Source organism: Gigantopelta aegis, chromosome 9, assembly GCF_016097555.1.
Source record: "Gigantopelta aegis isolate Gae_Host chromosome 9, Gae_host_genome, whole genome shotgun sequence".
In the NCBI taxonomy this organism is placed as follows: Eukaryota; Metazoa; Mollusca; class Gastropoda; order Neomphalida; family Peltospiridae; genus Gigantopelta; species Gigantopelta aegis.
Window position 1 is genome coordinate 79,868,153 of NC_054707.1, and position 13,209 is coordinate 79,881,361.

General features: G+C 39.1%; 1 protein-coding gene across 1 annotated transcript in view; it reads right to left on the reverse strand.

Annotated features, from left to right (window-relative positions):
- LOC121380848 overlaps positions 1–12,742 on the reverse strand; it is a 28,334-nt gene extending 15,592 nt beyond the window's left edge. Inside the window, exons 1-2 of the mRNA XM_041509839.1 lie at positions 12,302–12,742; positions 674–823 (exon numbers count right to left, since the gene is read on the reverse strand). Of these exons, the coding sequence (XP_041365773.1) occupies positions 674–822 (149 nt within the window). The 5' untranslated portion in view covers position 823; positions 12,302–12,742. The remainder of the gene's footprint in view (positions 1–673; positions 824–12,301) is intronic.
- Positions 12,743–13,209: the final 467 nt, after the last annotated feature.

Below are 13,209 nucleotides of genomic sequence, written 5' to 3' on the forward strand. Positions count from 1 at the left end.
AGGGCGTAGATAAAAGTGGCCGCTAAAGGCAGGTGACCCCTAATTATAGGTTGCCATATACTGTATATAGTATTTAAACATTTGTTGTTGGTGCTTGTTTTACCGCCTGTACTGCTAATCAACGGATGTGTGCTTCACAGTTGACTATAAATCAACTGATGACATGTCGTCGCCTTCACAAACAAATGCAAATGGAATGTATTAAATTAACCGTTCTCAACAAGTTTGTTTTCTTTTTCTACAAATCTACAAATACCAAGCGTAGCTTGCCCAGAGGCAATTAGATGCATTGCAGAGTCATACTTTCCTAACTGATACACAGTAGAGATGTCGGAACTGAATGGGTGCTAGTATTCCTGAAGGTATGAAGATCGGTTTTGTGCTGCCCCTTATCGCTGTTGTTAAAATGTCCCTTTTGAAAAAAAAATAGTTAACATTTAATATGGCCGCTTAATACAGATATTTTAGCGATTTGGGATCCGATTTAGGTGGCCACTGGCCGCTTTAGACAGGTGACCGCTTATTGCAGGTGCATTTACATAACAAATCGTTTGGGAGGGGAAAAGTGTCCGCTTAAGGCAGGTGGCCGCTAGGACAGGTTTGACTGTCTATATTTAGCCCCCTCGCCGTAAGAAAACTACAGGTTATAACAAAGAGTGACATAGTCACATACCTTCGCTGTGGTAGGACGTTGACGAGGCCGGCTGCCGACTGTACCCCGTCCTTCGTGGACGTCGGTATGACGAGGCGAAACAAGACGTCGGGGTTGCTGATCACGTCCTCACGTCTGGCTAAAATAAACGCAGTGGGAAAACCCTCCATCCTGAAATAATAATAATAATAATAATAATAATAATGATGATAATATAATGATAATGATTATGATAGGCCTATTATTATTATTATACATAACATGTTTGCTGAAAAGTGTCGACTCAAACATTATTATGAACCAGGCACGTGTGCTCAAAGATAAATGTGTGTGCTTTAATGCATTTTCTAGGGGAGCTCCAACAGCCCCCACCCCCGAAGCTATGCGTCTGTGAACTTAGGCCTATTGTAAGTACACCGTACATATTCTGTGTACCTTCTGGGTGTGTTTTATACTTTATCCAAGTAAATATGTCATTACACTTTTGCCATTATATACACTACCAAATAAGGTAACCTGGTTTTAAAGTAATTACCTGTGACATGTACCCGGAAGCTAACGTGGTAGATTTTGACAAGAACGTCTATTCGATGTCATGCACTTTTCCTAATGACGTCATAGCATAAATTACGTATCTGTCGATTGTGATTTTGTTTTGCTATTTTGTGACAGCAATCAAAATCGCATCACAAGGGCAGCTCTAAACGACGTTTTAAAGTCGCACGCCCTCGTTTCAGCCCGCGAAAATTAATTCTAATTTTGGTTAATATACAAAACTGTAACACACTTAGATCATGTTTTTATAAAATAGAGTGAAAAAGCAGATTTTATATCAATAAATACCATGGGAATCCCCGTGACCCAATAACTTGAAATAATTTTGAAAGTTAGTATTCTGATGTCACCGGTAGATGTCGCTCGAAGCACAGAAATGCCTATGTCACGACAAATTTCCCAGAGTGCACACAGACTTGGGGTGCGTTCCTTTCACCTCTCCTGGGCATGTTCCAACTGTTCTTTCCTCTCCAGATATCGTAAGACTTATTGGTTTTAAGGGTTTGTAACGTTTTGTATTGAGATACTTACTTGTCTGAACTTTATTGTTAATGAAAATGTTCACGAACTGTGAAGAAAAACCTCACAAATGAACAAGCAAACGACAACAAATCGGATGTTGATTGCGCGAACCGTGCACGAGAAAACAAACCGAACCAAAATGATAACGGTCACGTGGTATACCAACGTCTGTGACGTTGAAACGGGAAGATCCCCTCTAAAAATAGATTAGACCTTGTCTGCTCAACGGTTTTTTCTCAGACGCGCGTGCGTTTTTAAGAAATACGAAAAATGCATTTTGTGGTATTACAAACATCAGGATTACCAGGATTACCAAAAAACATTTCAGATGAATAGAAATGTATTTTCTAAATAATAAAATGTAAATAAAGTGCAATTTTGTTGTTGAGAAAATGGGTTTAATAGCGAAAAACAACGGCGTAATGGTTAACAACTAGGGCGTGTCCCTTTAACAAGATCATGACTTCTCCCAGGCATCGTTGTCTGTCACTTCCCAGAGGCGGATCTAGGAGGGGTGAGGGGCCCGTCCCCCTAAATTTTGCGACCCCCCTCCAAACCTCCCCCAAAGTTCCTTTGGCATTCCACCTCATGTCACTCGGGCCCCCCTAAATGGGTTTTCTGGATCCGCCACTGCTTCCAGAACTAGGGACTGTTATACGCGTACGAGACAGGGACTTACCAAGATTCACTTTCAGCCGAACTCAAATTATCGTCCGTCCCACATTTTTCATACTATGTAAATTGAAAAATTGCACAAACAAATTGTATTTCTTTGTTATTTCCAAATCACTTTTACTTTTCTTCTTACGTCAAACCAAACTGAAATTATTTACAACCCCCCCCCCCAAACCCCCCTCCCAAAACCCCCACACAAAACAAACAACAACAAAACTCCCCAGAAAACAACAACAACAAACAAACAAAAAACAACAACAACAACATCAACAAAAACCCCAACATTTTAATAGAATGATGGGACGGACTATAGACACTTAAAACAAAGTAGCAAGTCAATAAATTGGCTAAGTATATAAAACATTTCCTTCCTTCTATATTTACGAAAACTATGTAGACATTAAACATGTTAGCTGGGTTTTTTTGTGTCGAAGGAAAGATAATTTAACTACATGTACTATTTAAATATATATATAAATCATCAAAGGGAATACTATTAAACCCGACTCCCTGGTGGTGACCGGTTCTGACTCTTTAACACGTCTGAAGCTCGCACTGTTTTATCTTATACATATGTAAACAATAAAGGCTCTTACATACTGGTTACGGCGCGAGTGTGCGGTCCGGATTTAAAAAACAAAATTATTTTAAAAATCGAAATAAATGTACATTATTTTCAATGAGAGCGTGTAGACTGGATGCGTTAGTCCACATAATACATACAACCAAGCGCAATGAAAAACATTGTATATACATGTAGTGTATGTGTCCAAAACACAACCCACAGACGTATCACACGCAAGAGTCGGACCGCACGCACGCGCCGCATACAGTCTATATGAACCTTTACCCGCTCAGACGTCTGAAGCTCAAACTGTTTTATCGTATACACATGCAACTATATAAGTGCAAGACAATTATAATACACAGCGGAAAATGAATAGTTGAGTATGGACAGAGGGTGGCGAAAACTACATGAATATTTTCTACGCTTGGCTAGTTATTCAGAACACCAACGAAATATCCTTTGATATGCAATGTTTGTAGTGTTATTTTGTACACCGGGATAAAATGTTCTACACCGGACGTTTGCGTTACCCAAATGTAATATTATGCCGGAGGCGCGGATCCAAGGGGGTCTTACAGGGGTTTTTGACCCCTCTTTTGGAAAAATAAGGGTCAGGAAATTGCTGTGACCCCTAAATATTTTTTTCATTACATCAGTCTAGGCTCAACAAATTGAGCAAGCACCTAAATTAGGAATCACATTAAAATTGTCCTAAATCTACTTGTTTTTGTATAACAAATTATAGTCACTTGATGATGTAGACGAAATGCATGAAACAGCAGCCAGCTTAACAGGGTGTGTTTTGGGTAATGTATAACGACTATAGACAAATGGTGAGAAACTTAATGTTGATGGTATATTCTAACTGGTTAAATAATACATATAAACCTTTGATAGCAGCTTTAAAGGAACATTCCTGAGTTTGCTGCAATGCTTTAAGATGTTATCGACTAATAAAATATTTCTACGATTAAGCTTACACATGGGCGTATGGGGACTCTGTGATTTAGGGGGGCTGGAGGGTTGATTTGCCCGAAATTTTACCCAGATAAAAACTGCCCGAATTTTTCCCACTGTTTTCCCCCCGGGTCGTACGTCCATGAGCATACATATTAAATATATTTGCTTGTTTAGAATATTAGTGGCTGTATATTAAACGTGTTTCTGATCGTTCTAATATTTGTACTAGGTTAGTTTTTATTTTATTTCCTAAAAGATAAAATCCAGTTTGGGCTTCTTACCAATATTAAGACGACCGGAAACACATTGAATATACAGACACTGATATTCTAAACAAGAAAATATATTTAATATGTAAGTTTAATCGTAGACCCACTTCCGTCGACGCAAGCGAACAAATACCTTCATATAATTAAATTTATAAAAAAAAATTTAATTTGTATTATTGAAACACCCAATATTGATGACCGATATGTTGATATGTGGCGCTACATTTTGCATTTGACAGAAAAACCAACAAAAAGCAACAAGCTTTTATTTTAATGCATGAATACTTTTTATGTACTTTATATTTATATTCTTTGCATAATCAATCTTACCCTGACAGATACTGCGCTACCTTTATTTAGGTGTTAATCAAAAGGGGTGGCGCTGGGGTGTGCATTTCGACATTTTCCGTTAAGTTACGAAAATGGCCGGAATGGTTACCATAAAAACGTTAACAGTCCTTTGACGTGACGTCAACAATGCTATGACGTTTTAAATTTAATATGCTTATTGATTTCAAAGCGATACTACGTACATTCTTCTGACTGTTGTTTTAATTTCACAAAATTAATGTGCGAACAGAATCGAGTGTTTGTCATTTAATAATCATATTTAAGTTAAATGAGTATAAATGTAAAATACCTGTGCATGGATCTAATACTACCTAATGACGACAACTAACTACCGTGCTGTTCTATTGCAATATTTTCTACAAGTGTCACTTGAAGTGATGAGTGGATATATTTATAGAGGTAAGTGTTTGTTTGATTGTTTTAAATAATATACTTTATCAGGACCGTTGAAATTGGGGTAGGCAGGCATTGGCGTAGCGAGTGCTTTGTATTGAGGGGCAACCTACGTTGTTTGCGTCTGTATGTGGGATGTGACTCAGGAGGGACATGGCATATCAATACGAATGTGCAGGAAATGTTCACGAGGTTAATTCAGTTCAGTTCAGTTCAGTTCAATTCAGTTTATTGCATTAATTTAATCGTAAAAACAGCCATCGAAGGTGATGGAGGTGCGCATCCCCTCCAAAATTCGAAGAGCCCTGACAGATCCAGTGTTTAGCAGATAAATATACCCGGTAATGCATTTATTGTTTTTAGTGGGGGTCATGTTTACGATGTGAAAGATTATCATATAGATACTACATGTTACTAACATTGTGAATGTACTTGTGAATACTGTTAATAGGTGTCCCTTTTAAGCATTGCATAGTAGAGAAATCCAGCATCCGTCCCTCCCTGTTATGACAATATAACGAATGCAATATTAATTTTAATTTATTAATATTATTACCACCCACCCTTTTCCCACACTCCAGCTTCACAGCCTCGTTGTGACCCCTGCTCGATTTGACACTGGATCCGCCAATGTTACACCCTCAATCATAGTTCTGTAATAACAAATAGTGTTTACACTAATAACTAAATGGTGTCCTGAGACCCCTCTTTCCGCCCGCTTCGAGTGTTTTTTTAATTACTTTAAAAAACTGAATATGTTCTGATAACGTGTCTCAAAACATATTTGTTTTATAATTGTACAGGCACAATGTCCCCGAACATCCTTACAGACTCAAATGGACCTTATTTTGGAATTGTGTGACACCACCCTCTTCACAAAATCCTAGATCCGCTCTCGACATGTATTTGTTAAAATATGTGGTAACACGGCCTCTTCTTTGAGCAAGAGTATGGAGTGCGTGAGACGCCAAGTAACTCCCGTTGTCACGCGTCTGTGGTTTGATTTGTGAAACCTATTTCTAGAGTGCAGCGTGCTTGTCCATTTATTTTATGGGCTTTTGCTTACTGGTTTTTTTCCTTCCTTCTTCTAAAACAGCTGTAAGCAGTAAAACGGTCCAAGCTCCAAAACGGGACTTCACTTTGAATACTGTTCAAGGACAGATCTAAGGCAGGAGATCAGAGGAGGGGGGGGGGGGGGGGGCTGACCCTTAAATTGAAGTGCTCTTTCCTTTTCTTCTTTTTTTCACAATGTGTGTATGTACAGTTTTAATCTTCATTGTTCCACGTGCTCTCCCCCCTTGGGTCTCCTCCATAAAGTATTTCTCGGGTCTGACCTTTGTGTTACATAAAGACAGATTTATTGCACCGTACGCATGCACAAACAGTTCTATTTTAACACATTCCACAAAGGTAAGGGCACTAACCCACTTATATATCTACGTAGGTATTATTAAGAGTGCAAATATTGTCTTGTTATCTACTGATCAGTCAATGTGACACACTCGCGTTCCTCCATAGTTTACCAACAAATTAATGGGGGGGGGGGGAGGGGGAGGTACACATGTGTGGGCGGGGACGTAAGTACAATAATTATGTAACAAACTAGTTCATCCATTCGACCATTACAATCTCAATGCGGATTCAAGTGGTGGAGGTACGTAGCCCAGTGTTAAAGCGCTCTCCTCATAAGAAATCGGTCAGGGATAGATCACCGTCGGTGCATCCATTAGTCTATTTCTCAGTGCACCAAGACTGGTATATCAAAGGCCGTGGTATGTGCTATCCTGTCTGTGGGATGGTCGATATAAAAGAATCCCTGCTACTAATGCCACTCAACAAAATTATGCATTCTTACAAAAACAGTTGCATTAATTACTATTTAAACAATAAAATATTGATTATTATACTAGAAGTTAACAAGGAAAACGGAGTATGCCTAAGCCTCAAATTATATTTTTTTATGGGAGGTCAGGTCAGGTCAGGTCAGTGTTTAACGTGCACATTCAGAGCAAGCTGTTGTAACGTACGTCTGTCCTGGGCACAGGTGCCGGCCTCCGCCGGCTCCTCCGTCCAGGACAGGAAAGGGGTGGGGTGGGTTGGAGGGGGTGCGGCCAGCACTGGCAAGTGCAAGGGAGCACCAGCAGTCCGACCGGGTCCGGTAACAGGCGTAGTACTTATGGGAGGGATGATGATCTACTTTTAAACCAAACCCTGTTGTGCCTTCGATTTCTAAGTTCTGTACCCGACCCGAAGATACAATAGTGTTATCGGTTATATCACGGTATTATTTTGTGTTATGATATATTTACTGAACACCCCTGCGGGGTGTACCTACGGTTAGCTCAGTAACAGTCTGCCAAATGCCGAAGGTAAGACAATCGGCGTCGGTCAGTATCCCCCCCCCCCGGTCAATGCCAGTTCTTCACAAGTGTATGAAGGGAAAATGGGAGGGGGGTGGTGTGTGTGTGTGTGTGGGGGGGGGGGGGGGAGTGTGTATACAAATACCCACAAATTTATCCTCACAGTATAATATATCAACCACCAACAACCGATTCCATGCTTTATTGATTAGGATAGATCTAAATCTAGTTAAAAAATTTAAGTTTGTTTTGTTTAACGACACCACTGGAGCACATTGATTAATGAATTTGGTAATTTTGACACAGTCATCAGAAGAAACCCGTTACATTTTTCCTAATGCAGCAATGGATCTTTATATGCACCATCCCACACTCAGGATAGCACATACCAGGCCTTTGATATACCAGTCGTGGTTCACTGGTTGGGGCGACTGAGTCTTGTATGCACAAGTTGATATCACATTGTGTTTTATTAAACCTCCACCACCCAGTTAACACACTCAAACATCACATTGGCCCTCATAGGGGTCGAATGTAGTCCGGTGGTAAAGTATACGCTTGACACGCGGTCAGTTTCGGATAGTTCCACGATGGTGGGCCCATTGGTCTATTTCTCGTTCCAGCCAGTGCACCATGACTAGTAAATCAAAGGCTGTAGTACGTGTTATCCTGTCTGTGGGATGATGCATATAAAAGATTCCTTGCTACTAAGTAATGGAAAAATGTCGCGGGTTTCCTCTCTAAGACTATATGTATGAATTACCATAAGATATTTGACATCCAGTAGCCGATGATTAATAAATTTAAATTCGGCTGTGCGCAGCTACAAGTTGTGTTAGATTGATTTACTCTTGAATACAGAATCAAATCATTTTAAGAATATTGTCAGTTGATACTTCCTTTTGGTGCGTCATTGATTGTTGCTTAACTTTTTGTGCGGAGTATATAAAGATATCTTGAATTTTATTCAAATGATCTGGCTCGTAGACGCAATGGTAAAGCAATCGAACAAAAGGCTGCGTGGGAACGGCACCGGATATTGGTACTGTCGTAACGATACATCTTGCTACACATATTGGTACGATTGAACTGCGGTAATTAAAATTTGCATAACATATAACTTAAGTTTATAACTGATAATTGGGCAATTATAGCAAACAGATACGACAAATAATTAAGTTTAGTAAACAATTTAAATGTCGTTCGAGATAGTAAAACTAACTGGTGTAGCAGTTCGCCGTACACCGCCGCAATTCACCGTACAGTCACTATTTAAATATTTAATGCCAGAAATTATCACGCGGAATGTGTTTATGCAAAATATTAAAGTTATGTGAATTTTACCAACTTGAATAAAGTTAAGTGACCACCAACAGTTACGTAAGTCATTAACAGAAGACACTACTTTAATAGCTATTGTCTCAGTACCAGTATCCGGTGAAGGTCGCACAGACTAGCTATAGGTCTAGCTATAACCACTTACATTATATCGTGACATAAAGCGTACATAAGTGAAGAAAAGCAAATTTTAAAAACCAGAAAAAAAGGGAGATAAGTAGCGCTGTTGTTTGCACCTCCCTGTAACGCCATATAAGGTTTAGAACTACAACCAACCTCAATCGAGCGTTATATAATATTAATTTGAATCGCCCCAAGTGTCTTGATACATATCAGTGATATATATTTACGGATATGCTATCCATGTCATCGTGTTACCTCTATTCCTCCCCCACCCCCCACCCCCGCTTCCCCAAAATCTGTACACTTCTTTTTTACTCCATATAAATGACACACACCTGTAGTGATACGTCATTCCTAAACCCCCATGTCGTGTTCCTACGCAGGCAAATGCAGGTATGTCGGTCGTTCCGCGTGAATGACGTTGTCCTGCACAAATGTGTCGTCTGCGTGGTATTTAAATTTCATACAGTTTATCTTTTCATCCGTGACTTGAGTTACACTTCAGACTTTCACGTGAATACTATAACATCGTGAAAACATGAGATGGTCCCTCCTGCCCCGGAATTAGTTACTGGCGAAGTCAGACGCTAAATACGAGGTGGGCGTGCCTGAACCTCTGTGGATATGGGCACGTAAATAGAGTTCCCATCCCATCCCAATGTATGGTTCCTGTAGCTGCACAAGGTCAAATAGCTTAATTCAAAGTAAGGACGATGTTTACATTAATTACACATTAAAAAAGGGGGGAAAAAGTCACTAGTATACATCAGTAAAGTTTGTTCGTGGCAAAATTAAGCCAAAAAGAAAGGTAATTTATTTGCATGAGGCTGTGAATATAATATGTACTAAATTTAGTATTCTAATGTGTGGATTTGGTATTGCTTGTGTGTCTAAATGACAATGAGCGGGATCTATAGCTGAGTCAGTAGACTTCTCGCCTGGTGTGGTTGCGTCGTAGGATCGAACCACCTCAGTGGACACATTTTTTTACACCCCCTCCCCGTCCAAAGCATTGTCCCACGACTTGTGTATCAAAGGCCGTGTTATGTGATGTTTTGCCTATAAAACAGCCCTTGCTGCTAATGGTTAAAGGTAGCGCGTTTCTTCTGTGGACTGAGAGTCAAAACTGCACGATGCTTGACATCCATTCGCCGATTATTAATAAATCAATGTACTCTAATAGTGTTGACGTCGTTAAACAAAACCAACTTTAACTTTTTAACTTTGTGACTAAATCAATTGACTACAGTGTTTTAATCTATGGGGGGGGGGGGGGGGGGGGGTATTTTTATTATTATTTTATTTTATTTATCTACATACAATAGTTTTATGTCCCTCGTAACAGTACCACGCGTGGGAGTGGTTGAGTGATATAATGTAGATTTTACTGTGTAGTGGTGATGCATGTGTTTTCACTGAATGAATGGATGTTTGACAACACCCGAGCACAAAAAATACACATTGGCTATTTGGTATCAAATAAAGATACGTTTATGAATATGATTATTTCCATTAAAACAAAAATTATATAATTATGTAAAACAGTGTATAAAGACATGTGGGGGAAAAAAACCCCAATATAATATAATACAATGTAAACTTGTACAGTTTAAAATTTTGCATAGGAATCAAAATGTTTTAAAAACTTTAAAACTAATTCTGGATGAAATTTAAAAGATTCCAAAACATTCCTGTCACAAAATATATATTTTCTCGTCGGCTTCAGATGACAAGACTTTGAGCAGTAAATGTTTATACGACATAAAATTAAAATTATATGAATTAACTAATACAAATAAATGAATTCAATTAACTGAAATCTTCATAGGCACATTGTGTTAATTAAAACTGTACAATGTTAACTGTACAATGCTCGAGGGCAGCATTACACAAAACCCTGTGTCCAGGTGAAAAAACCACACCTGTATGTTGTTTATAAACCCTAACAATACCCACACCAAACAGGCGCCTTTGTTTCCTCAGTGCCAAAACATTTTAACTTGTTTACTTTGCTTTGTCAACAAAGTCATCCCGTTTATAGCACATACCTAACCGTACCGACTCCTCTGCCTAGAGGCTGTGTCAAACATGAATGGGGATGGCCCGCGGGAATGGGGGCGAAGCTGGTATGCAATATCATACGTTCATAACATACCAGCTTTGATGTGACATACTAATCATAAGACACTGATACCGGTCACTAAACACCGTCATTCTCTTCCTATAGTTACTACCTCTTCCTATAGTAGTAGAAACTATTACTAGCTACTACTACTTCCAACCACTATAGAAGTAATAGTAGTAGTAGTAGACTATTAATAGTAATTAAAGCCAAAAATGTGTATTAAATTAATTGGTAACCTGTTACTGAGTCTATTTAACAATACCATCAGTTTCAATGAACTCGCATCTGGATATTACTAAGTATAGATGTTCTACCTATATCCCCATAAGCTTGAAGTGAAAAGAGGTTTAAAGATTTAATGTTTTTAACAAAAAATAAATAAATAAATAAACAAACAAAAAATTATGAATTAACCATATACATAGCTTACATGTATGTATGTTCAAAGGAATTTCATGCTAAAGAATTCATGGAAAATGCCAATATTCTAAGTGTACTTTCGGCTCCTATTATTCTAACGAAGAAGATAACGTAGCAGTTGAAGCAATAGCAGCAGCAGCAGCAAAGTATTAGTATTAGTAGTAGAGGTAGTAGTAGTAGTAGTAGTAGTAGAGGTGGTAGTAGTAGTAGTAGTAGAGGTAGTAGTAGTAGTAGTAGTAGAGGTGGTAGTAGTAGTAGAGGTAGTAGTAGTAGTAGTAGAGGTGGTAGTAGTAGTAGAGGTAGTAGTAGTAGTAACACCGGTCTCGGTGGCGTCGTGGTTAGGCCATCGGTTTACAGGCTGTTTGGTACTGGGTTCGGATCCCAGTCGAGGCATGGGTTTTTTAATCCAGATACCGACTCCAAACTCTGAGTGATTGTAGCGACAGTAGTAGTGGACGAAAAAGAAGATAGAAAATGAAACCCATTTCACTGATATGATATTGACTGTCAGGTATAATGTACATATTTCATACACAATAAAATGATTAATAGGCTATTAATATCATCTTTGCGAATGTGTCGTACATGAAAATCACTATACTTTTTATATTAAACGGTGTGGCTACATTATCTACACGATTAGTAAAGTGACATGTATCCAATGGATCAAACACCGACTTTATGTCCCTGATGAAACATTTTAAAAGTCGTGACTGCAACCCGACACGGGACCAATTTGTCTAGGCTTACAGATTGTTATCAATGTATCCATTGCCGGAATAGAAGTTCGTCGGGTTATTTAACACCGTCCCTCTCTGTATTCTATTCGTGTACATTATCCCATCGTCTATTATACACATGTGTACCCTGGCATAAAATTCTACGCAGATTCACAGCAATTTGTATTTCCGAGAGTCGCCATGTTCACGGAGTTGCTAGTTCGTATAGTAACGGCAACGGCCGAAGCGAGATTCAAACGTAGAAACATACCTGGCAGGGGATCTCCGGTCGAATATTGGTAATCGGTGAGTCACGTCACAGCACGGAATAAATCCAACCTCAGAATTCTACACGGCCACAGATAAAAACTCTAATCCTCGCAGTGTTTTCAAGTCGAGCCGAAAACAAATCATTTTCCCTGAAAATGGGTCATCAGCGACATACCTGTCGTGTCAATCAGCCGGTGCACAGGTAACTGTGATGCCCATGAACAAAATGACCCACCTAGGAAAGAAGTGGTCAGCCAGTCGCGTGTGTAACATTTTTACAGCGGAGCAAAATAACAATACATATATGCGTTTGTTTCTTTTTTAAGTGTGTCGTATGCGTCGTAAGCGATATAAATGTGTGTTTGTGTTATAAAGTGTGTTTTGTTTAATGACACTACAAGAGCACATAGTATATATAATTTAATGTTTGTAATTAGGAAATGGGCCCCGTAAGTTGGATAACTCATGCCCCCCCCCCCCCCTTCTCTCTCTCTCTCTCTCTCTCTCTCTCTCTCTCTCTCTCTCTCTCTCTCTCTCTCTCTCTCTCTCTCACTCTCTGTCTCTCTGTGTGTGTGTAGGTGTGTGTGTGTGTGTGTGTGTGTGTGTGTGTGTGTGTGTGGTATTATATGAAATAAAATACGTTTTCAATCAAGAACACAGAGGAAACCGGCTATATTTTTCGTTTAACAGCAAGGGATATTTTATTATGCACTTTCCGAGACAGGACAGAACATACCACGGCCTTTGATATACCAGTCGTGGTGTTCTGGTTAGGAATGGCAAAACCCATTCAGTGAATGGGTCTACTGAGGGAGTTCATGGTAAATTTGTGTGTAATTTAAATCTGTGTGCTTACAGATGTATCTGCATCGTTTGCATATTTCGTGCGCTGACAAATTTTTTAAAATT